The sequence below is a fragment of the Peromyscus leucopus genome, chromosome 12 (genome assembly GCF_004664715.2).
Source record: "Peromyscus leucopus breed LL Stock chromosome 12, UCI_PerLeu_2.1, whole genome shotgun sequence".
Taxonomy (NCBI): domain Eukaryota; kingdom Metazoa; phylum Chordata; class Mammalia; order Rodentia; family Cricetidae; genus Peromyscus; species Peromyscus leucopus.
In genome coordinates this window covers 61815595-61840916 of record NC_051073.1, presented here as the reverse complement: position 1 = coordinate 61840916, position 25322 = coordinate 61815595, and the positions used below count along the sequence as shown (strand labels likewise).

Here is a 25322-nt window from a genome sequence, read left to right as displayed (position 1 = left end):
AGCCGGGCAGTGGTGGCGCACACCTTTAATTCCAGCACTAGGAAGAGAGATGGCAAGACACAGGAAGGTATTTAAGGCATGAGTAAACAGGAAGTCTCTTTTCAGTGGATGGTTTCGTAGGGGTAAGAACTAGTGGTTTGCTCTCTGCCTCTCTGATCTTTCAGCTTTTACCCCAATATCTGGTTCTGGGTTTTTTATTAATAAGATCATTTAGCAATTGTGTTACACTTAGGAGGCAGATGCAGATGGATCACTTGAGTTCAAGGCTAGCCTGGTCTACAGTGTGAGTTCCAGGACAGCCAGGGCTGTTACAGAGAAATCTTGTCTCAAAAAAACAAAACACCCCACAAAACCCTCTTCCCAGATGTCTGTGTCACGATGATAAACTGGCACATTAATGGACCACCTGTGTTATAGTTTAAAAGCAGCAGGAAGAGGGGCTGGAGAGATGGCTTAGAGGTTAAGAGCACACTGCCTGCTGTTCCAGAGGTCCTGAGTTCAATCCCAGCAACCACGTGGTGCCTCACAACCATCTGTAATGAGATCTGGTGTCCTCTTCTGGCCTGCAGGCATGCATAGAGGCAGAATGTTGTATATATTACATATATAACCTTAAAAAAAAAAAAAATCAGGGCTTGTGGGAGGTTTATTGGAAGAGGAGAAAGGGGCAAAGACCAGTCTCCTAACAGTCCAGTTTCTGCTTACATGCCAAGCAAGAGGCCACTGGGGAACATCTTTATGGAATAAACATGGAGACATCTCCAGTGACAAAGCATTTTCTTAGGTAAATTATGTAACCATTCAACAGGGTGTTGGAGTGACAAGGCTGAGTCATCTGGAAAAACTGACAGCATTTTAGCTGAATTTTAAGATGGACTGACTTGGCCAACGGTACTGTAGTTAGTTTAATGGGTGGATCAATCCAGGAAGTCTTGTCCTCAAGAGGACCTTATGCTTCCTATTTCCCAAAAGGCTGATGTGAATTAATAATAGTGCAGGGCTTTAATGCATTATGTTAATACATATTTTCCCTTCTGACCCCTTCCCTGAAGACCTGGGTTCTAGAAATGAACTGGAAGATTGTTCTAGAACCACGTGTAGGTGTGGACTTGAAACCTCAGGGCCTCAATTTAGGTTTGCACCTTAAAACTGAGAGTCCCTTTGGACTCCTGGAGCCACACAGCCGTTGGAGAGTACGGCTAAGCTAACGCCTAGAAGGGATGTTTTCTTAGATATTGACAGCATTTCTCAGCCATCAGTACAAATCCGCCCTAAGACCCATGGCTCTATCTTTATCTGATGGGATACTGCTGCTCTCAGACCTCCCTCCAGCACTTGCTTTAACTGCCTGGATTCCACTACTAGAGGTCGCACGCTTGCTGAGTAAGGGGCAGCTGCTAATCTTTTTATAGACACGTAGACTACAGGGTGCTGTACTGACAGGAAGTTAGCGGGCTGGAGAGATGGCTTAGGGGTTAAGAGTGCTGCCTGCTCTTCTGGAAGTCCTGAGTTCAATTCCCAGTGACCACATGGTGGCTCACAACCATCTATACTGAGATCTGGTGCCCTCTTCTGGCATGTAGGCACAACCCTGTATACATAATAAATAAATTAAAAAGTTAGCAGGCTACATGGTTAGCATATGGACCCACTCAAACCATTCCATCTGATACACACCGGTCTTCTCAATCGACATACAGCTATCTGCCGAATGAATGCTAAAGGAGCTTGCCTTGGGCAGCAGTAAGAACAAAGCACTGCGGGCAGGTGTGTGAAGGTTCCTTGGGAAGAACGTGAACCAAAGGGGAAGACGGTTCAAGTTTGAGGGGGAAGTGAATTCCACTTGCAGTGGGCAGAAAAAAATTCTCCCTTTTTAAGCACTGGGAAAGATTACTTTAAAATAAAGTTCATATATATTTTAGGTGGAGCTGTAGCCTGAGGAAGTTAGGAGAGGAACTGGAGTCGCAGATGGTTGTAGGTCCCCATGTGGGTGCTGGGAAGCCAATGCTGCTGCTCTGGAAGAGCAACCGTGCTCTTAACCGCTGAGCCATCACTATGGGCAAACACAGGAATGAGAGCGGAACTGGTGTTACTGTGTTCTTAGGTGCAGCGGGCTGCCGTCCAGATGAAGCAGGAGGAAGCTGTGACTTTCTACACTGATCACTGAGGAGAACGAACCAGAACTCCTGCTCTGTTCAAGGGTCCAGCTTCATGGCACTGAAGGAGGTAGGTGGCTAGCTAACGTTGGATGTGACTGAGACGAAGGGACTCAGAAAGGTGGTGGCTGCCGAACACCAATGAAAGCAAGCATTAGAAAGAGTTCGTTACAGTACCCATGCAGTGGTTACACGTTCAGGACACCAGGGCTCCAGAGTCTGTCCCTTAATGGTTCAGCGCAGGACCCTGAGCACTGCAGGGTACTGTTGCTTTAAAGCCAGTGGCTTGTGAGGCACGTGTCTTCTCATTAAACAGCAAGCCTACTCAAATAAGCTTCCCAGGCAGCTTTTCTGTACATCTCAGCTGCTTCCAGGCGGTTAGATGCTGCAAGGATTCCCCGGCCAACAATGATGACATCAGAACCCCGTTTGCCGATCACTTCTTGAGGACTATTGTACTGCTGGCCGAGGTGATCTCCTGTAGAGAAGCAAAGGCTATTTAACCAAATGCAAACTCAGGAAGTCCGTGAGCAACATGGGAGGTAACAGGGCTCCCTGGATCAGTCCAAGGTGTTAAGGTAAATCCAGACAGCATTTCCTATCATACACCTTAGTATTCATAACCCTTTCTGCTACAATCCCACCAAGTTCTCAGACCCTAATCAGACCCTAATCCTTTGATTTTAGAGACAATGTAAACCAAGCTAGCCTTGAACTCAGACATCCTAGTGCTGGTATTAAAGGCATTTGCCACCATCCCTGGATAGACCCTAATCCCTGATGATTGCTTTTTATTCATTACTGTTGTTCTAGAAATGTTCTGTTAAGTGTGTTTTGATGCTTTCAATTCCTAAAAGCCTGGGCTCCAATGCAAAGAACTGCAGCGCCTTTGTGAGGCACTGTGCTAAATAGACGCTGTTCGTGCCCTCTCAATGCCTCCCCACTATTTCAAGGTCAGGACTATAACCCCTCCCTCCACAGATCAAGATGAGATTAAAAGTAGTTTATTCTGGCTTTACTATGTTTCCCTCCACGGGTGCTGTTCCCTATTAAGTGATACTTCAGTTGTTGCCTGAAGTAAAACTGTTTGACAAGAAAATACAGTAAAATTATGCATTTAATTAAAAAGTAGTTTAGTGTTGGGGCTGGACCTTAGTGTTTGAAGCCTGCCTAGTATGTACAAGGCCCCAGTTTAGTCAGCTGAGAATGGAGGCATATTCACTCAGGAGTTCAAGGCAGCCTATGCTACATGAGAAAAAGCTGGATGTGGTGGTGCACACCTTTAGTCCCAGAACTGGGGAGGCAGGAGTATCTCTGAGTTGCAGGACAGGCAGGACTAAATAGAGATCCTGTCTAAAACAAACAAAAAAGGTTAGTGACTTATCTAGAGATACACAATAACAGAATGGAAGGGCTGAGAATGCAAATCTTTGCAGCTGTTTACAAATGCAGTTTATAAAGTTCTAAGAGTTTTTGATGACTTCCAAGGCCACTTCCTCTGCAGAGGTCTATCTCCTCCACAGATGTAACGTGTGTGTGTGTGTGTGTGTGTGTGTGTGTGTGTGTGTGTGTGTGTGTATCGGCATTCACTAGTTTTCTTCTGACTCTACTTTCTATAATGAGATTGTTTAAAGTAGCTCAAAAAGGCAGTGCTTTTCCCTAATGTGGCAAATGATATATAAAATAATCCTCACAGTTCAGTGCTTGAAAAATCAGCACTTTAAACATTGACACATGTCCTGCGTATTTTCCACCCCCTCAATCTATCACCTGGATAGAGCTGAGGAGCCTGAGTCCTTCAAAAAGAGCTTCTGGGGCTGGAGAGATGGCTCAGAGGTTAAGAGCACTGGCTCTTCTCCCAGAGGTCCTGAGTTCAATTCCCAGCAACTACATGGTGGCTCACAACCATCTGTAATGAGATCTGGTGCCCTCTTCTGGCCTATAGGCATATGTGCAGGCAGAACACTGTATACATAATAAATAAATCTTAAGATTAACAAATGCCTTTCATTTAAAAAAAAAAAAAAAAAGCTTCTGATCTAGAAGGGATTCCTAGAAATACTCAGTAGACATAAAAATACACAAGGGTGTTCTCCGGTTGTAAACTACATGCACTTACAACAGGTTTTTATGTCAAGTTCCACATGCAACTAGGAAACAAACAGCACAGTTATGGGATGCTGTAGATGAACCCCAGAACTTGTGCAAGCTAGGCAAGCACTCTACCAGCTGAGCTACACCCGATTAATAACCAATCTCCTCTACCTCCTTCCAAGCTAAACCTGTTTACTGAGTCCTACATACAGTTACACTTTTGTTGGCAGGCAGAGGTGAGGGGCTGGAAACTAAGCCCAGAGCCTCACGCCAGCTAAGCACACACACTATTTAGAACTACATCCAGCCCTTACCCATGCCTGTCTTTACACCCGAATTGGAGACTGTTGGAGTTGAGGAACCATAGCCAGGCCCTGGCACGTCAAAGTCGCTGACAACTCTCTAATGGCCAAGGGTTTTCCAGATCTGCTGGAACACAGAATGGGTGGCATACTCAGAGCACCAACTAGGAAATGCTAACCTGAAATACCAGGTTTGGGCCAGCATGATGGCACATGCCTTCAGTCCCAGCACTTGGAGGCAGAGTCAGGTGGATCTCTTCAAGTTCTAGGGCCCAGGCCCTGTCTCTGGGACAAACTCAAGCAGCTTTCTAAAATGAAACTGCAAGTAAGCTGTCTTACAAATCCAGTACAGGCTAAAGGGCTCCATCATTGTCCTAGAGTACGACAACACACCATCACAGCAGAGTGTTCTACTCTGCCTCACAGGGTAAGGAAGCAAATTTATAAGAGCCATAACTAGTAAGCACACTCACCTCCTGTTTCCAACTGAACTCCTGGGGTCAAGTGAAGAAACTCTGGTCTCGTGCTTACTCGGGAGCCGGAAATAAAGCCAATCACAAATCCAGAGTGCTCCTCGGCCATCCCACCTGCACGCAATAGGCAGCATTACAAAAGCACCAACACAGAACAATCAGCCAGAGGAGGAAACACACGTGCCTCCCTCCACTAAGGTCCTGAGAAGGCCCTTCCTCCGACAAGCCATGCTTGCAAAGAACTCCTACAGTACGCGCATCAAACAAGATGCCGTCTAACTCCCACTTGTGACAATGCCTGACGACTCACTGGCTTCCAAGGAGGATCCGAGGTGTCCCATCACAGCTCTTGAAGATGGAGGGAGCTATCGAAGCAACGCTCTTCAGCAGCTGGTCTTTACCATTTCCTCCCAGCTACAGCAGGCCTGGCTTTCTGACTGGTCACTGCCCAGACTCTCACAATGTCAGCCTGGCCACCAGTAAGGGACAGCCTGTCCTTGAACCAGCCCTCATTCCCAGACCTTATGCTTTTGAGACCTGGGAAGCCAGTACTTATGGTCCACTCAGGGTGGTGTTTAAATTGACCACAGGTGGCTGGATCGATGGCTCAGCAGTTAAGAGCACTGGCTGCTGCTCTTCTGGAGGACCCACATTCCATTCTCAGCACCCACATGGTGGCTCACAACCACCTCTAACTTCAGTTCCAGGGAATCCAATGCCCTCTGCTGGCTTCTGCTGGCACCAGGAACACACTCTACACAATCACATGTGCAGGCAAAACACCATACACGTAATTAAAGTGTTTGTGTTCCTTAAACTATAAATATCATCTACTCTCTAGGTGACTATCCAACTCTAAAATTTACCATAGGAAGTTTTCAAGATGAAAAGACAAGTGCAGGTACATATGTCTTAATGATCTGGATACAATTCAAACCCTTCACCTGCTACAAGATCAAAGAGTTCAATCCAACTGGTGCTAATAAAAACTGTCAGAATAATGGCTGAATTGAGGAGCGGGCATGAGAGATGAGGCCATAGCTCCCGGACCTTCCATGAAGGTCTGTTCTTGCCCTGGACCATGCAGCACACACAATCTGGTCTCCCCTCACCCAGCACACCATCACTTACTGCTGCTCTGGTGTAGTTTCCAGTGGCCAAGGAGCCGGCAGAGCTCATCTCTGCGATGAGCAGGCACGCTCGATGTAAAGGCAGGCCTACTTCCTGCAAGCCTCTCACAACTCCCGAGCCGGGGACCACATGGGCATTTACCAGATCTGCCCAGGAAGCTATTTTAAAGATGCCACCTAAAAAGGAATAAAAAAGATATTGCTGTGTTTGAAAGGGCAAAAATCAGGCAGTTGCTAGATACATTTTTTTTAGCCAGGCAGTGGTGGCGCACACCTTTAATCCTAGACTTAGGAGGCAGAGGCAGGTGGATCTCTGAGAGTTCAAGGCCAGCCTGGGCTACAAAGTGAGTTCCAGGACAGCCAGAACTTATACAAAGAAATCCTGTCTTGAAAAACAACACAAAACAAAAGATATTTGCTAATTTTCAAACATAAATTTATAACCCTTTGTAGAACCAACTACAACATGAAATGTTCTAGCAACAAGTTAATCAAAGAGTGGACCCATAGTACCATCTATGAAACAGCTATCCACCTGGGAGCTAGCTGAGAGGTTCCCCGAGAGGAAGAATTCTTGCTGCACTTGGTGTATCAGGAATGCTGATGAGCTGTTACTTTTTTTTAGATTGAACCTCAAGACATCAGAGGGACATATGAAGTTGGACATTCCCGGAGCTCAAGCATGGTGACCTCCTGAAAGTCTCTTAAAGACGACAGATTTTCCACCCCATAGAGATCACTCAGCAACTTTACCCTCTACGGGTTTCTTGGCTTTTCCAATCTTAAGGGGCAACTGCACATATCTTATTTTTTAAAAAAGACTTTGAGCCCTCTCTCCAGCCCAACTGTATACATTTTAAACAGGTAGTAAAAATGCAGACTTGAAAAACCAACACACAAGCCTAAGAAAGGCTATATAACTCTAACTCTTACTTCAGCCAGGAAGCTCAACTACGCTAAGCAAGGTAGTCGTGGCAGGCCATGGTCAGCACACGAGGTAGCAGACAATTCGACCTGACAGACACAGACTAGGCACTAAGGCATGCGGCTACAGAAACGGTGAAAAAGCAACAGAACTACACAGTACCTACTACAGCCACTGTTTCTTTTTGTTGTTGGTTTTTCAAGACAGGGTTTCTCTGTGTAGCTCTGGCTGTCCTGGAACTCTCTTTAGACCAGGCTGGCCTTGAACTCACATAGATCTGCCTGCTTCCTGAGTGCTGGGATGAAAGATGTGCCACCATTGGCCAGCCTGTTTCTAAGAGCGGAAGTCTGCATGCAAAAACAGAATAGGTCTAAGCATTTCCCAGGCCACTTATTTAGGTTTTTCGAGACAGGGATAGGATGTCTCCGTGTAGTTTTAGTGCCTGTCCTGGATCTCCCTCTGTAGACCAGGCTGGCTTTGAACTCAGAGATCTGCCTGCCTCTGCCTCCTGAGTGCTGGGATTAAAGGTGTGCTGCACCACCACCACCACCACCACCACCGCCCGGCCTCCCAGGCCACTAACAAGCTGCTTCACCTGATATTAAAACTTAAAAAAAAATGTATATTAACACATTATGTGGCTAAAAATATTTTTTTTTCCCCATCCTTTCCTATATTGGCAATTTTTGGCCAGGGCCAATACATCTTGTTTTGCCTGCCCAGAACTCACACTTACTCTTCTGCCTCTACCTCCTGAGTGCTGAGATTAAAGGTGTGTGCCACCACTGCAGGAACAGCAAACTCATTTTTATGTTCATAGCAGCACTATTTGTAATAGCCAGAACCTGGAAACAACCTAGATGCCCGTCAACTGAAGAGTGGATTAAGAAAATGTGGTACATATACACAATGGAGTACTACTCAGCAGAGAAAAACAATGAAAGCATGAAATTTGCAGGCAAATGGATGGAACTGGAAAAAAATCATCCTGAATGAGGTAACCCAAACCCAGTAGGACAAACATGGTGTGTACTCATGAGTGGATTCTAGATATAAAGTAAAGAACAATCAGACTATAACCCACAGAACCAGAGAGGCCACCTAGCAGGGGGGGACCCCAGGATGACTGTGGCTTTTAAGTTTTGGTTTTACTCAATTACTGGGCAAACCTTAGTGAAACATTTCACTATTAGGATAAGAATTTATACTGTATCAAGCTGATAATAAAAAATAAATAAGTACATAAAAATGGAAAAAAAAAAAAAAGGGTGGGGATTGACAGGGATCTCGGTCAAAATGGTTAAAATTTGAACTTGGTACTTGCAGGAGTAGGAGCGGTCCCCAGGGCAGCTAATGAAGGGAGTTTACACCCAGAGGAAGAGTGAAATTCCCCGCCTGAGAAACAAGTCAACAGAGAAAGCAGGATGGAGACCACAGCCTAGAGATGGAGAGCAACAATGTGGAAGCGGTCACTTCGGGGCCTGGACTCGACTGCCCTGACAGCTTGTTCCCTTGCCGACTCCCACTTAGGAGCCAAGACGTCTCCTCCTCTGTGGCCAGTCCACTACACTGGATTTCTGACCGTACTTACCTTCATACTGCTTTTTCACTGTGTTTCCTATATCAGCGAATTTCCTATCTTCAAATATTAAGAACTCATGGCGTTTTGCCAGAGCTACCAACTCCTCCATCACATCCAGAGTAAAATCATTCAGAATATCGACGTGAGTTTTGAGCATGCAGATGCTGGGTCCCAAGGCATCTGCTAGCTGCAGCAGCTCTCTGGCCTCTGAGACATCAGCAGACAGACACAGGTTGCTCTCCTTCTTCTGCATGAGCCTGAGAAGTTTCGAGGCAAGTGGGTGGACTCCGGGCAGCTCCGCTCGTGCACCAAAGCTCAGTTCTTTGCATGCTTTCTTCTCAGGAGGGGGAACACCATTCTGATGAGCTGCTGGGAAAACATTCTCCTGGATGAACCTCTTCACTCGCCCGACCATCTCGGCATCAATTTTTTTCTGCTGCTCGAGGATCGCCAGCATCTCGGACAACGTGCACACGGAATGGAGACGGATCCCCTGGGCCTGCAGCTTGTCCTTGCCTCCCTGCTCCGGTCTAACAGCACGATGGCATCAGTCACCTTCAGGCCCTCCTTCTGAAGAACTTCAACCGTTTCCAAAACACTGGCCCCACTGGTGACGACATCCTCAATGATCAGACAGGTTTGCCCTGGATTAATCTCTCCTTCTACAAGACGCTTGGTACCTAGAACAGAAAAGCCTCTGTTGAAAGAAATATATAAAATGTTTCTAAAACGTTTCGGCTACCTCAAGATATATCCTGAGTCTACGCTTACTATGTACTTAAAGAGTTAAGATTCTCTAAATCTTATTTATGATCATTTACTTTGAAGCTCTTTCTGTTGATTTTTCAATGCGCCACAATTGTTTTGTTCAGTATCCTCTGTATCTCCAAATTGCCAATTATATACAGTAAAACTAAATGTAAATAAAAACTTTTTTTTCTCGACAAATGAGGGTTTTTTTTTAAAGCAAGATCACTTATAATGAAAAGCAGAATAAATCAGTATCATTAATAAAATCATTCTTTCCCACTCATGATCAACTGAAAAAATTGCTTCTTTGAAGGCAGTTTAAAGCCAGTTGTGGCACGTGCCTGTTAGTACTCAGGAGGGCTGCACAGAGCCTTACAATCAGCCTAGGCCACACGGCCACCCAGAGATATATAGTGAAACCCTGCCTCAAGCAAACAAAACAGGGGCCAGGGAGATGGCCCAGCGCTTAAGAGCACTGGCTGCTCTTACAGAGGACCTGGTTCAGTTCCCAGCACCCGCATGGCTGCTCACAACTGTATGCATGTGGCACACATAGATACATGCAACTTACAAACATAGAAACTTAATTCAGAAGGGAAACAGTTCACTGCTTCCTGGACACCGTAACCACAGTGAATTATACACTGTGACTCTCTACCCTTAAGACTCACTATAACCTACAAAATGTGTAACTTGGGTTCTGTTTCCTATTCAGTTTTTGAGACTCTATATTTTCTACTGCCTATTACTTTGAAACAGAATAGGTAGTCATTTTCACTCTTTTCCAGCCTTACTGTAGGAGATCATCTTTCACCATTCCCATTTCGTAAAGAATGGTAAGTTTAACTAAGTCTTAGCCTGAAAAAGGACAGAGAGAGTACTTGCAGGTACACTGATGAGGTTGGTAAACATTTGTGAACACACAGGAAGCGACTACGTTCCTCGTGAGCAGATTGTTTTTTAGCTTCACAATAGTATAATCAGAAACTCCGCACTTAGCCATGGCCAACAGCTACATCCTTATTCGTCCCTCCCCTCACAATGTGTGTGGGCACGTGTGTAGAGGTCAAAGGGCGACCTGCAGCTGTAGGCGCTCTCCTCCCGCCATGTGGAACCCAGCGCCCCAACTCCGGTCAGGGTTGGCTGCAGGCCCCTCTACCTGTTGGGCCGTATCACTGAACTCTCACAGCTTTTAGAAGCAAATCTCAGATACTGCAGTTTATCTCCAAAGACCTCTTTAAAAAACTAACAACACATTACCTTATCAATATCAACAAGCAAAAATCCCATTAATTTTTGAATATCATTAAGTATCAACTCAGCCCTGATATTTTTAGACTGATTTTGAGGTATTAGAGCAAACTACGTGATACTCTATTGTTATGGACCCCACCAAAAAAAATGTTCCCATGGTGTCTTCTGAGTTTCCTAAGAGTACTCTTCCTCTTCAGGACTGCATGCTTTTAAATGTAAATATACTAGAAGTACGTGCTCTTCCACCATTCTGCTGGTGGAGGGAGGGCCAATACAAAGGTCAGGGTTCACCAAGCACTCTCTTTCTACTCCCCAGTCAACACAAAGCATTTCAGACCCAAACTCTCCAGGAAGGTCTTCTGGAGCAAGTCAACAACTCCAGAGCTCATCAGGCCTCTGAGGAGCATTCAACAGCTCTAGTCAACATCAGGGCCTGAAAGAGAACAACATCCTAACAGGTTACACATTAACGTGAGGCTTATGCTACTTTCACTTTACCGTAATCTTTTGTTTCTTTCCTCTAATGAGCATGGGAATGTGATTGGTTGAACAGATAACCGTAGCTAGTGGCAACGCTGTGTAAGGAACGCCACACACACTGTCAAAACTGATCTCCGCATTTTTTGCAGTTTGGAATAAAATGTCTGCGACCTGTAAGAAAAGGAACACATAAGCTTCCATTATTACAACTACTCAGAATGGTATTTGAGTCATGCAATGGCATGAGATGGAAATAAACCTGAGGAGATTTTCATTAAATTCTAAGATATAAATGGATTATTTATAACAATTCACTTTTTGAGTATCTAAGCTCAGGAGAGAAAATATTAAGCAACCAACTTAGACCTATCACAATAATCTTGAAACCTGGCATGCAAACATAAGCATGAACCAGTTCAGCTAGATGCAGGACCTACTGAGGGCATCATGAAATGTCAGGAAGCATGATCCACCCTGAAGACCAAGGATGCCTCCCAGACTCCCATTATGCCTTGACTCTCTAGAAGGATGGTTGGTCCTCTGCAAGAAGTCCTCAGTGAACACTTCTCTAAGTATAGAGCCTATTGTGTGAAATACATTTTATTTTATCTTTTCTACATAAATCATTCATTTTTTGGGGGGGGGGGTCCAAGACAGGAGTTTTTTGTTTGTTTGTTTTTCGAGACAGGGTTTCTTTGTGTAGCTTTGGAGCCTATTCTGGAACTCACTTTGTAGACAAGGCTGGCCTCAAACTCACAGAGATCCTCCTGCCTCTGCCTCCCCAGTGCTGGGATTAAAGACATTTGCCACCACGCCAGGCCAAATCAACCATATTTTAATGTTAGAATGCATACTCCCATCCAACACTATCCTAAGAGTCATTCAAACCAAGTTAGCTTTTTTGTTTGTTTGGTTTTTGGTTTTTCGAGACAGGGTTTCTCCATGTAGTTTTGGTACCTGTCCCGGATCTTGCTCTGTAGACCAGGCTGGCCTCGAACTCACAGAGATCCTTCTGGCTCTGCCTTCCGAGTGCTGGAGCGCAGCCCGGCCCAAATTAGCTTTTGAAAATATTTTCTTCTTATCACTTACTCTTGAAAGGGAGGGGGGAGTTGTTTGTTTTGGAGATTCTCAATACTGGCCTCAACCTCCCTCAGGCTGGCTTTATGTGCAAGTACCACCCCATGCCTAGCTTCCTACTTCAGTGTTTTTAAAAAAGTCTGTGACTGTTTTTAAGTTGTAAAGTGTGCAATTTCTAGTACTAAAATCAAGAACATATCCAGAACTTTAATATCATTATCTGTAATGAATATGGGAAGAAGATAGCAGTCCAATGATAGAGCACTATGCCTGGTGTACTCATAGCTGGGGACCAATCCCCAGTAACATACAGGCATACACACAAATGCTACATAGACTATGTATGTTTTTTTTTTTTTCAAATTTCACTATGTCCACAGAATTATTATACTGCAATACATATTTCTTCCTGTGGGCTTTTTACTGTTCTGTCATGCTTCTTTACATGAATCTAAACTGAGATGTATATTAATTGAAATGTAAGACTACCAAATTAAAAAAAAAAATTCATGATCTTAAGTCTGCTAGAGATTTTCTTGCACTATCATTTGTCTGGGCACATACCTAAAACAAACCTTCAATCATAGAGTATAAGAAGAGATATGGGGAATTCTTTTTTCAGTGAGATAAATACTATCGGTTCCCTCCAACTGTCTGTACACACATCAATTTACTAGGAAGTTAGAAGTAAGCATATAATCTATTACTTTGGGGGGTGGGTGTATATACTGAGAGCACCTATTCACATAAACCTCTTTTAAAACCTAAAATGCTCATTAGAAAGTTCTGGGTAATACAGTTTCTCTACCCTAATGAAACACACTATTTCAAGATTCTTGACCATAGCAAGAGTCAGGACGGTGAAAAGCCAGCTCAATCAGGGCTTCAGTCTATCTACAATAATCAGAAAAAAATTTTTCGTTGTTTTCAAGAAGCAAACCGCCAGGTGGTGGTAGCACACACCTTAAATCCCAGCACTCGGGAGACAGAGCCAGGAGGATCTCTGTGAGTTCGAGGCCAGCCTGGTCTACAGGGTTCCAGGACAGGCACCAAAGCTATACAGAGAAACCCTGTCTCCAAAAACCAAAAAAAAAAAAAAAAAAAAACCCCAAAAAACAAACAAACAAACAAAACCCCACAAAACAAACCCCATGTGTACTAAGAGTTACATTCGGGGTGGGGGTGGTTGGGATTGTTTTTTGGAAACAGGATCTTTCAGGATAACCCAGACTGACCTCAAATTCACAATTCTGCTTCAACTTCCCAAACGCATGAATTACAGGCATGCACAACCATGCTGACTACGTATGTTCTTGACATAACTTTGTGATGTTGAAATATTCTACAGTTATAATAGCCAACAGGCTAGCGCCACTAGTAACATTACTATTCGGCTAGTCTGTTTGCTTTTGAAAGAGGGTCTCGCGTAGTCCAGGCTGACCTCAAACCAACTACACAGCGACTGAGGTGACCTTTAACTTCTGCCTCCAGCTCCCTAGTGCTATTTCAACAATTCTGGCAGGCAAAGGAACTCATCCAGTAAAGCTGTTTTCTACCTAGTCCGACCACCTGAATCCATTCCCTTCAATCCTCACGACGACCACCTGAATTCATTCCCTACAACCCTCAGGACGGAAGGAGAGCACACACTCTTGAAAGTTGTCTCTGACCTTCCCAGGTGTACCACGGGACATGCACGCCCGCATATATATGCACGCAAACACACACTACAATACATGTACTAAAAACTTCCCAGGGCTCAACGCGCACCCGGAGTTGGTAGCAACACTTGAGCATGTCCACCCTTCTACTCAAAGTTCTACATCTGCAGTTTGAGCTGGCAGCGTGTTATGCTAGAAACGCACTTTCTCACGGCCGACGTTGTGGCGACTCCTACACAACCCAACCAAGGTTTGGGAAGCACCGGGTTAGAAACCTCTCTAACGGGTCTAGTTTACCCCCAATTACTCAGAAAAAGAAATCTTCCTTCCTGGCGCCCACCACATGGCTTTAACGTCTTGCTACTGGCCATACACAACTACATCGAGCCTGTTGACCAACTACGATCCCTCCACGCTCCCGCCTTTGTCCCTTCCTACGTCTCTCTTTCTGGGGGTTAAGTACACAGACCTCACTCCAGGGCTTCTCCACACTCCCCGACTCCTGCAGCGCACGTGTCGACTCGGGTCGGTCAAGGGCAAGGTCCCAAGGAGCCCGAACCGACTGCTGCCGGCCTCCGTGCCCCTCCACAGGCTCTCCAGACCAGCAAGACGGAGGGCTTACCTGCCTGCTCCGTGGCTCTCTTTCATGCCCCGACTCCGGCCACCCCGCGCCATCTCCCGCTCTCCTTTCCCGCCACCCGGAGCCATCCCGTCCCTCGGGGCTGGTACCTGACTCAGAAGACGCGGGCGGGACACGATGCCCCGCAGGTCGATGTAGACAGGGGAGGTGAGCCCGCTCTTCAGCACAAAGCTCCCGAACTTGAACGCCTGCACGTCGTACAGCTCGGAGACCAAGAGGCCCAGAGACTCGCTGGCGACCGCCATACTCCCCGCCGCTCAGTCCGCTCTGGAAGCTCAAGCGCTTTGGGGTCCGTGGCGTCAGCGAGACGCCCCGCCTCTTCCGCCTCCCCTTCCGGCCTGGACCGCAGGGGTCTGGGCTTACGCTTCCTGGTTGGAGCGCTGGGCTTGAAAAACCTCCAAGGTGGATTGATGCTCCGTTTATCCGAAGGGAGTCTCTAGGCCCTGCTCGTTTTTGTTTGTTCGGTTTGGTTTTTGAAGCTTAGCGCTTCCGGGAGTGATCCTCATACCATGATTATCTTATCATAGTAATTATCTTATCGCCCGTTAGCCACCACTTCCCTAAACGCTTTCAGGGTTTCTCCACTTAGAAAAGTTCTCTAAGATCGGGCTTGTGACTCCCTTCTTGAATTAACTTCACAGCAGCGGGCTGTGTTTCACAGAACTGTGTTTCACAAGTTTCACAGAAATTTGCACATAGAAATATAAAGCAGGTCTTTGTTTCACAGAAATTTGCACATAGAAATATAAAGCAGGTCTTTGTTCACTCTGGTGCTGGCAGAGAAACGTGCTTATTTCCCTTAACACCATCTGAAGTGCTGAGGATGAAGAAGGGTAGGAGGGGAGTTAGGGAGAATTAACTGACAGTGTCAGGCTATCTGGAAGAATAATGTTGGGCAGCTCGAAAACCCAAGCATATTTGGTTTACAAATCCCTTAGCTAGCTCTGGTGGTGCAGACCTGTAGCCCTAGCTACTTAGGAACCTGAAGCAGAAAGATTGCAAGTTGGGCAGGCAGCAGTGGTGCACACCTTTAATCTCAGCACTCCGGAGGCAGAGGCAGGTGGATCTGTGTGAGTTCGAGGCCAGCCTGGGCTACAGAGCGAGATCCAGGACAGGCACCAAAACTACACAGAGAAACCCTGTCTCGGAAAAAAAAAAAAAGAAAAGAAAGACAGAAAGATTGCAAGTTGAAGGCTGGCCTGGGTCACTAGTGAGACTGTGTCAATAATAATAAATATAATAATAATATAAAATCCCTTAAGGCTGTATTTGCCTTATTTTAAAGAAAATACCACCCCCACCCCAAGCAGAAGTGGCACATGGCTTTAATCCCAGCACTTGGGAGGCAGAGGCAGACGAATCTCTGTGATTTTGAGGCCAGCCTGGTCTACAGAGTGAGTTCCAGGACAGCCAGAGCTGTAACACAGAGAAACCCTGTCTTGAAAAACAGAGAGAGAGAGAGAGAGAGAGAGAGAGAGAGAGAAGAGAGAGAGAGAGAGAAGAGAAACTACAAAATGACCATGCTTATCAAAGTGATTCTGAGATTTAATTTCTGTATTCTGTTTTCTCTAAGGAGATTTTGCTGAACTTCTGGTGTGAAAAACCCATACATCCCTGTTTGTTTTGTGTTTGAAACGGTTTTCCCTGTGTAGCCCTGGCTGGCCTAGACTTTACTATGTAGACCAGACTACCCTCGAACTCACAGAGATCCATCTGCCTCCACCTCCCGAGTGCTGGGATTAACAGCATTCACCACCACATGCAGTAAAACTCATAGTTTTACTCTCTGATTACTAGTAAGTGCAATAAAGCCTTGGTTAAATAGAATTCGAACATTTTGTTCTTATTGCCAGATCAAAACAACCTTCATCTCTGGATGCTGCTGATGGACAGGGAACTATAGATCCATCTCATTCCTACCTGTGCAGCACCTGCAGTCTTTGAAGGCTCGATCATGCCTGTATGGGTTCTCCCAGATGGCTGGACTGCTACCAGCATGCACAAACCCGTGAGATCCAGTGGGAGTCAGTTCTCTCCTTTCCCTATGCAGTCCTGTGGATCAAACTCAGGGCCTCAGGCTTCACAACAAGCGCTATTATATGTTGGACCATCTTGCTAGACCACTAATGGGATTTTTTTTTTTCCTGAGACAGGGTTTCTCTGTGTAGTTTTGGTGCCTGTCTGGATCTCGCTCTGTAGACCAGGCTGGCCTCGAACTCACAGAGATCTGCCTGGCTCTGCCTCCTGAGTGCTGGGATTAAAGGTGTGTGCCACTGCTGCTGCCCAGCTGGATTTTTTTTTTTTTAAGCCTGCCAAATGCTTTCAAATATTTGGGAGGAAGAGAGGAAAAAAATTACTCAGGGGTGGTAGTGCAGGGGTTGGGGTGGGTGGGTAGGAGGACAGGAGTTTAGTTAGGAAAAAAAAAAAGACAAGGCCAATGAGTTGGCTCAGTGGGTTAAGGGACTCGCTACCAAGCCTGATGACCTGAGTTCAATCTCCTGGACCCAAGAGCTCCTACAGATTTCCTTCTTACATACACACTGGGACTCAGGCGCGCGCGCACACACACACACACACACACACACACACACACACATACAAATAAATGTTATAACATTTTTAAGGGGGGCAGGCAACTAAAAATAGTATCTTCAGTATATTATATTTATAGGAATGCATAACATATGAAATGTACATTTTGAAACTTCATCCACAACTTATAACATTTACTGCAGTAATAATAACAAGACAGCAGGTCGGCACTTTACAACATTACACATGAGTGATTCTAACTTACAAATAAAATATTTACAACCTACCTTTACAAAACAACATTGTGTGCATACAAAATGAACAACTGCAGGGAAATTTAAAATAACAAAACAACCAAAATCCAAAACCCCAGAAGATACACTTAAGGCAGACAGCAAGACACTGAACTAATTAAGGCTGTGGAATTCTTCTGCACCTTGAAAATATAGAGCTATTTACCAATACTGTGGAGTGATTTTGAATCAATTGTTACAAGCCTGATGGAAGTATGTACTTATATGTATATGTGTAATGGTCCCTATGGGGAAACCTGTCCACTTATGAATAAGGCCTTTTATCTGAATGGCCAGAGGAGCCCACCACAAATTCTCATAAAACTTTGGGGGAAGGGATCACTCAAAACCAAAAAGTGTGGGCACAGTTTGCAAATCAGGTATTAAAATTCAAAGATAGGCCAGGCATGATGGCACATGCCTTTAATCTCAGCACTTGGGAGGCAGAGGCAGGCAGATCTCTGGCCAGCCTGGTCTACAGAGTGAGCTCCAGGACAGCCAGGGACTACACAAAGGGACCCTGTCTCAAAATCAAAACAACAACAAACACACACACACACACACACACACACACACACACACACACGCACACACACGCACACGCACACGCACACGCACACGCACACGCACACTCTAAAGAACTCAAATTTAGAATTCTGAGTAAACAGAATCACATAAATAATGGTCCCAATGTGTTTCATAATTTGTTTCATTGGCCATGTGGACTTCAAAAGACATCAAATTAATTCCCATGTGACTAGAATTCTCCATGTATTATTCCTAACGGTTTTTGAATGATCTTAAATGGTTTTCCAGTAGAAAAACTGACCCACCTGGGCTGCCTGCCTGCAATGGATAGATTTCTGCATATGAGCAATAACATATACATACATATTATACACTATATACATGTACAGATGTACATATATCCATATTTTCCAACAGTGTGCCCTCAATTGATGCTGTTCTCTACATAAATAGCATTCTCAAGGGTATGCTTAGTTTTTCACAGTCTGTTTGTCCCTCTCCCAGTTTTATTTACTTCCCCACAGTAGTCTAATGTCTGGCAGAAACAGAAGTAAAAGCACCAGGGTTAAAAAAAAAAAAAGAAATCAAACACAGAGGTGATAGATATGGCTTAAGTTAGCAGGAGAAGACAAATGGTTTATTAACTTCAGGTTCATCACAGTAACGGTCTCCAGGGACTCCAGGATTCGGACTTAGTTCTTGATGGAAGTGGGGAATTCATGCAACGCCTATCCCTGGACTGGCAAATTCACCTGGTTAAATTAACTCTCAGGAATTCCAAGACTTGCTACTTGTGCATTTTCTTGCTCTTCCCTGTTCACTGAAGGAGGTTTATCTGACTAAACCGTTAGGTTGCTCATATGGATAAAAACTAAATCTGACCACAGTTTGGAATGTCTTAGCAAACAGGCTAATAGAAAAAGACAATATAGCCTGGGATTGTTAACTTTAGGCTTTTAATTAATATCATTTAAAGATGAAAGCACTGTAGTAGAAAGACTGTATTCTCCTGTAGCTTCAACTTATATTAAAAAATAAGAAAAATGTCTTTCATAAAAAATATGGCCATATAATATTTCTGTATTCTATTTCCTTATAGATTTTTCATGAAAAACATTTCAGCCCTTTTGAGCTCTTTAGAATGAATGAGACCATGAGAGCCTTAGGGTTTTCAGAAAATCATTATTATCCTGTATCTTCTTTTCTGTTGGTGGAATCTATGTGAGCTTTTCTTTTAGCTTATCCTGGGTCTAATAATTCCTTCCCCAAAGGTATTTAGATTTTTAAATAGCAAAGAAAAATCATGAGGTGCTTTTTACAAATAAATCTGTTGAAAGCTTATATAAGTTTGCCTGATCCAGACTCTATTGGAATGTTACCCAGGCAAGAAAGGAATATGGTCTATATTCCTCAAAACTCACCCAGTACAATTCATGGGCTACCCTAGGATGATGTGGTGAGTGAGTCCTTTGTCTACTACAGAGACCCTTTGTGGTCAATAGATTTTCCCCATCAGGTATAGAAGAGAGAGTTTCAATTAACACAGAAAAATAACCACCGTTTACTTTATATCTTATTTTCTCCCACTTATTCTCACAGATCTAAATTTCCATGTTCTTCCAGATAGGCAAGAAAAAAAAAAAAAAAGAAGTAGTGAGTGGCTCCCAGGCATGGAGGTTTGGGGACAAGAGAAGACTAGTCTGGAAAGACCAGAACCAAAGCTCTCCTTCTCTAGGGCCAATCCATCTCCCCCTACTTCCCACCCACCCCCATGCACACCATTTGCCTTTTCTAGCAGATTCTTGGAGGCTCCTAAAGAAATGAATTGTGACATGGGAGGATGTTTGATCCTCACATCTGCCCTCTCAGTGAGGAAAGTAACTGTTTGGGTTCTTTGTTCAGATTTTTCCCAGAGCATATAGCTTGGGAAGAGAAGGGGATGGCTGGATATTTTGGAAGGCATCAGACTCTGACATAAGAAATACTGGAGAAAAGAACCTATGGGCATTTAAAGCCTCATCAGTTCTCCTAACCCTTCTCTGTAGACAACCTTTTAAAGGGTGGAAATTATAAGTTAAGGCCAAAAACATGTAGACGAGGAGCACTCAGAACTTCCAATGAAAAGCAATTGACAGTGTTTAACCTCATGAGTTTGTAAATCGTATCCAAACATAAAGACCGTGGGAAACTGGAATGTTCAAAGTTACTGTCAATAAAATTCTAGCACTGGCAGTGTGTAGCACTTTAAGGAAATCAAAATATTTTAGAGATGTGTCAACTAGGACATTTTCCTAAACATTCTTAAGAGATTAATGTTCTCTCGCTCTCTCTCCAAATTCCATTTTATTAATGGGGACGTGGAGCAGACACAAGAATGAATTTGGAGTAGCTGAGATCAACGCTCAAAAACACCTGGTCCCGTCCTACACTCAGATGTTTTCGTTTAAAAGACATTTAAACCTTTCATGTCAAGGTTTAAGACCTAAGGAAGAAATTCTGCAGTATCAGCAAATCTAAATGCAATCGAACTTCTTCCCTCCCCTCCTCCCCTCAGAAAGGCACTACTATTTATAAAGGCTTTGTGAAGCACAAAGCTGCGACGCCAGCTTTCCCCTCGGCCTCCTCCTCCTCCACCCGCACTTGGGTGGCTTGTAGCTGGGAGACAGCTGAAGGCTACATCCAACATTACGATGTTTTTCTTAACAGTTTTTACCACATTCAGTTCTAAGTGGAGAGAAATCTGTTTGCTTTGAAACAAATGTAAGAGGCGCCAAAAAAAAAAAAAAAAAAAAAAAAAAAAGATTAGATTTCTCATCCGGGATCGTGGGTTGGCTCTGATCTTTTCCATCACTCTGTACCCCACCCTTTTAACACAAAACAAAAGAGCTTGGAAGAATGACTATGTGCCAAACAAGAAACCTGCGACTCTCCTCGCGACTTTCACGAGCACTGTTTTCCTGGGGTCAGCCGGCAGTTCACCCGCAGTGAGAACAACTGGGATGATAGGGGGGCTGGAAGATCTCCTCTCCTCTCCCCTCTTCTCTCCTAGCGATAAATCTCCCTGCCGAAACAGGTGCAGGAGAAGGGCCCCTCGTTCTTCCTCTCCAGCCACTGTTGCGCACATCTGCACTCCCAACTCTATTTCCTAGCCCTGTCAACGGGAGTGCCCCTAATTCCCAGCTTGCTAGGGAGAGTTCTTGAGCCAAGACCATCTTGTTCCCTGGTGGAGGGACCCAAGTGCTTCTGCAGACGGGAGCCCCCCTCTTCATTTCAGCCATCAAAATATAGAGAGTGCGTTCCCTTTCTCTTAGGACCTCTCTGAAGTTTGTCCCTCTTCTGACAGCTGGAGTGGGACTGCCATTAACCCAACCACGTTCCTTTCCCTTCTGTCTATCCTTTCCTGTCTTCTCTGTGTACTCGGGACAGTTCCATGCGGCCCACATCTAGATCATCCCAACCCTGACACAAACATGGCTGGGAAAACTTTGGCTCTGCCTAGCATTCTGTCACCCCCAGCACGTGCTTTCAAACTGACCCTTCCGTGGCTTCTGATCACTGTTCTAGACCCTTTTCCTCCCTAGCAGAAACTCAGCCAGCCATAACAATTCTAATTGGCTCTGCAAGAAGCCCTTCTTTTGAGGCAGCCATAATGCACAGACCTGGCTACGTCTCTTTCTGGGTCTTTGCAGTCCTCAGAGCCTGCACTTTATCCCACAACAAGTCCTCTGGGTTCAGGCCTTCCTCCTTCATGTTATACTTCATAATAAAGACATGTTTACTAAAAGAAAGCTTTAGTAAGCATGTTTTAAAATATCATATCATATGGTTTTATGTTTGTATACATCACAGTTTAAGTGAAGAGTGTGGAGAGCTAGCAAGCTCTGAGGGGGTGAGGCTTGATGACCCAGGGACACCCGAAGACAAGGAAATGATACAGTCAGAGTCGGTTTCCATATATTTGGTTAATCCCCAAGATACTAGATGCTATCTAATCTTATTGCTTTTACTTTCTATTAATTTATTACTCTATAATCTTGGATGAGATAAGATGGAGGGTGGATGATGAGAAATTTGACTTTGAAACCAATGGGGGTGGGGTGTGTGTGGGGGGAATGATAAGCATTTTAATTCTGTATTTCCACCATGGGAATAAGTGTTTTTATACACTAAAGTTCAGACTGTTCCCATCATTTCTTCTTTAAACTGTTAAAATAATTCTGCAGCTTATTTTCCCTTCCCAAATTCTCTGATTGCACTTTGTGCTACATGATTTCAATTTTCTCAATCCCACTAGCAGGAGAGACACGATGACATGAAGCCTGATTTACATAAACACTGGAGTTATAGTTTTAGAATATTATTTGCCTAAAAGCATTTTTTTAAACACACTCTAGAAAACAAAGGGTGGATCATGTACAAACACAATATAACAAAAACTCTCCCATCCCCCTCTAACAAACAAAAAACAAAAAACAAACCATGAAATGCCCTGGTTAATTTGATTTCCCTTAAGAGGGCACCAGGCAGTCAATAATCTTGTATGGAGAAAGCAGCATTGGCCTCAGAATACAGTTAATCCTTTTAGTCCAGAGATGTTGGTGGCTGTGTGGTGATAGGTATTGCTATCCCAGTTAAAAACCCATGCTGTGTTAGAGTGATGGGTCAGGCTTTGCTCCATGGCTTCAGAAAGGACTTAGGACTAGCCTTTAAAAGGCTTATATGGCTGCCTCCTTTTGGTAAGCACCCGAAGCTTCATGAGGGGTTAGGAATAAAGCAAGCTAACTTTCTGGAAACTGTATTCTACAGCTATGCAACCAGAAAGAGCTGCTCCATTGTTCACAGGAACTGTAGGAAAAGTTTCCATGTGCCCTTTTATATGAACTCATGATATACATTTGCCCATGTCAGGCCTGGTGTGGACATAAAACCAGCCCCCAACACTTACTAGATTTGGACTTACTTCCTGACTTTCCCACAGGAGGAACTCTGAGCTGTCAGTGAGTTCAGGGGGGATCTTTTGATAAACAGAACCTATCTTACTCAAACAACCCATAATGGAGGACAAAGAAAAATCTAATTCACAGATTGCAAAGGGTCACATTGCTTCTCTTAATACACAGGTTCTGATAAAAGATTTCTATACAAGATTTATAAAATGCTCTAAAAAACTCGTCATCTAATTGTGCTTAGTCAAAATAATGCGATGCTTCGGTAAATAAATTACTGTTTTAACGGGAGCACTCAAAGTTACTTATGATTGATTTCATATAGACCTCTATATTATAAAACTCTGAAACCTGAATGGGATCTATTATACTGTACGTGTATATGTATCCTGTTAAGAAACTATATCTAAGCCATCTAAAGCAGAATAGTTGACATCTTTGTTAAATAGAACTTTTAGCTTAAATTTTCAACGGAGTCAGACACCTACTATACTCCTCACAGTGGGTGGACGGTTTGCCCACTGAACCACTCATTTTGGAATGTACAATTAAAATTTTATACCAACTACTTTCTTGTCAGCCTTGCCCTTTTCTTTTTTAAATACTTTCTGCAACTCTGCATCTTTACTTCTTCAGCATGACCTTCTGGAATGCTCCTGGGATTAGGGTCACTTTTCTGCCGCCGGGACCCTGCGTAACCACAGACAAGGTTTAAGAGAACCACCTCTCGATCCAGAGACCCACATGGAGTGAAATGATGAACAGAGTTATTTACAGACACTTTCAGTCTTGCTTTGGTTCACACCCGCACTTCTATGTGAAACCTCAGGGGTTGGGGATGGCTAGGTCCCTTGGTTCACCCTATTGACGATGTAGCTCTTGACATTGGGAATGGGCCGCACGTCATTCTGGTGCTTGCGGCGTTCTATGAAGCAGGCCAGGCGGGAGGTGTCCAAGGGGATCTTGGAGTAGCTGCCGTTGTGGGGCTGCAGCCACGGATGCTGCAGGCATGTGGCTGCTGTGGGCCGCCTCCGGAAGTCTTCCTGCAAGATGACATTGATGAAATCCCTGGCAGCGTTGCTCACACCACAGAAGTACTCATGGGGGAAGCTGAAATCCACCCTGCACACGTTGATACAGGTCTCCTCTTTGCTCTCATCTAAGAAGGGGGAGACCCCACTCAGCATGACATATGTCAGAACCCCGATGCTCCAGATGTCCGTGCCCAGGGAGACGGGGATGCCTTGGATCACTTCTGGGGCAGCGAACTCAGGGTTCCCCAGAAGATGGTGGATGTGGAAGTGGCCTGAGATCTGGACGGCGTCTTCCAAGTCGATGAGTTTTACTCGAGGCACTGGGATCCGGAGGTCAATGAGCAAGTTTTCGGGCTACAGGGATCCAGCAAGACAGGGAGAAAAGAAGCAAGATCAGGTCTTTGTTGACTACCAGGTGGAATATGCTAGCTAAACAGAGTTCTATTATTCTTCATTAAACTTTGTGCATGTTGGATATTCCCCATTCAAAGGCAAAGGAGGCTTCCAAGGATGGCATTGAACTCACTAGACTCTGAGTTTAGGTGGCACTTTAGATAAGTTGTTTGGCATTGAAAATTGTGCTGTTGCGGGGGCGGGGGCGGATACAGGGCTAACTGTATACTTCTGGCTGGCCTGGAACTTATGGAGAACCTACTGTCTCTGCCTCCTGATTGCTAGGCTTAAAGATTTAGGTCACTGCACCCAGCCAATGCTACCCCACCCTAATGTTAAGGGTCCAATCCAGGGCCTTAATCATGCTGAGCAGGTGCTCTGCCACTAAGTCACACACCTATTCCAGAATAGCAGGCTTTCTTATCCAGCCTTTGTTTTTGTAATGAGTCAAGAAAATAAATAGCCTTTTAAGAAAACAGAAGCATTTCATTAAAAACAAAATTTTCCTGGGCAGTAGTGGTGGATGCCTTTAATCCCGGAACTTGGGAGGCAGAGGCAGGTGGATCTATGACTTCAAGGCCATCCTGGTCTACAGAGTGAGTTTCAGGACAGCCAGGGCTATTCAGAGAAACCCTGTCTTGAAACAAAACAAAACAAAAACAAACAAAAAAGAAAAGAAAAGAAATACAAATGTACATTCTCCAAGGCAATGGCTGGTAAGTTAGACTCCGCTATTTTGCTCCAGCAGGTGCTGATTTTGTATTACCTTTATGTCCAAATGTGCAACCCTGCAGTTATGAAGGTACTGTAGAGCTTCCATGATGTCTCGGATATAGAAAGCTACTTTTTCTTCCATCAGCTCATCATGATTCATAAGGTAGTCCAAGAGTCGGCCGTCATCCATCCTGAAAGCAAGGAGGTGAGGGAAAATAGAATGCTTGGGAAAAAACAGAGAAACGACCTGTGTATAAAGCTTAAAAAGGCTCTAAGATGTCTCTTATTAATGGAAATTGGTATTGCAACACACACATATTTCAGAGCCCAAAGTGAGTGTCACGTCCAGAACTAGAAT

General features: G+C 44.4%; 2 protein-coding genes across 15 annotated transcripts in view; both read right to left on the bottom strand.

The window, feature by feature from the left end:
- Positions 1-1544: 1544 nt before the first annotated feature.
- Umps (uridine monophosphate synthetase) lies at positions 1545-15175 on the bottom strand. Its single transcript, XM_028886358.2, is given in 8 exon segments — positions 1545-2634; positions 5026-5138; positions 6155-6332; positions 8672-9190; positions 9193-9342; positions 11165-11188; positions 11191-11317; positions 14614-15175. Coding segments are annotated over 8 exon segments (1437 nt in total). The 5' UTR covers positions 14770-15175; the 3' UTR covers positions 1545-2464.
- A 3312-nt stretch (positions 15176-18487) lies between these two features.
- The window catches only part of Kalrn (kalirin RhoGEF kinase), a 607498-nt gene continuing 600663 nt past the window's right edge, over positions 18488-25322 (bottom strand). For 8 of the 14 annotated variants that reach the window (XM_028886329.2, XM_028886335.2, XM_037209787.1 and 5 more), the window contains 2 exons: positions 25017-25155; positions 21975-24211 (listed from right to left, as the gene is read on the bottom strand). In XM_028886329.2, coding sequence (XP_028742162.1) covers positions 23666-24211; positions 25017-25155 — 685 coding nt within the window. In that variant the 3' untranslated portion in view covers positions 21975-23665. Of the gene's footprint in view, positions 24212-25016; positions 25156-25322 lie in introns of all 14 variants that reach the window. The other 6 variants (XM_028886332.2, XM_028886330.1, XM_028886331.1 and 3 more) reach the window with 2 other exon arrangements.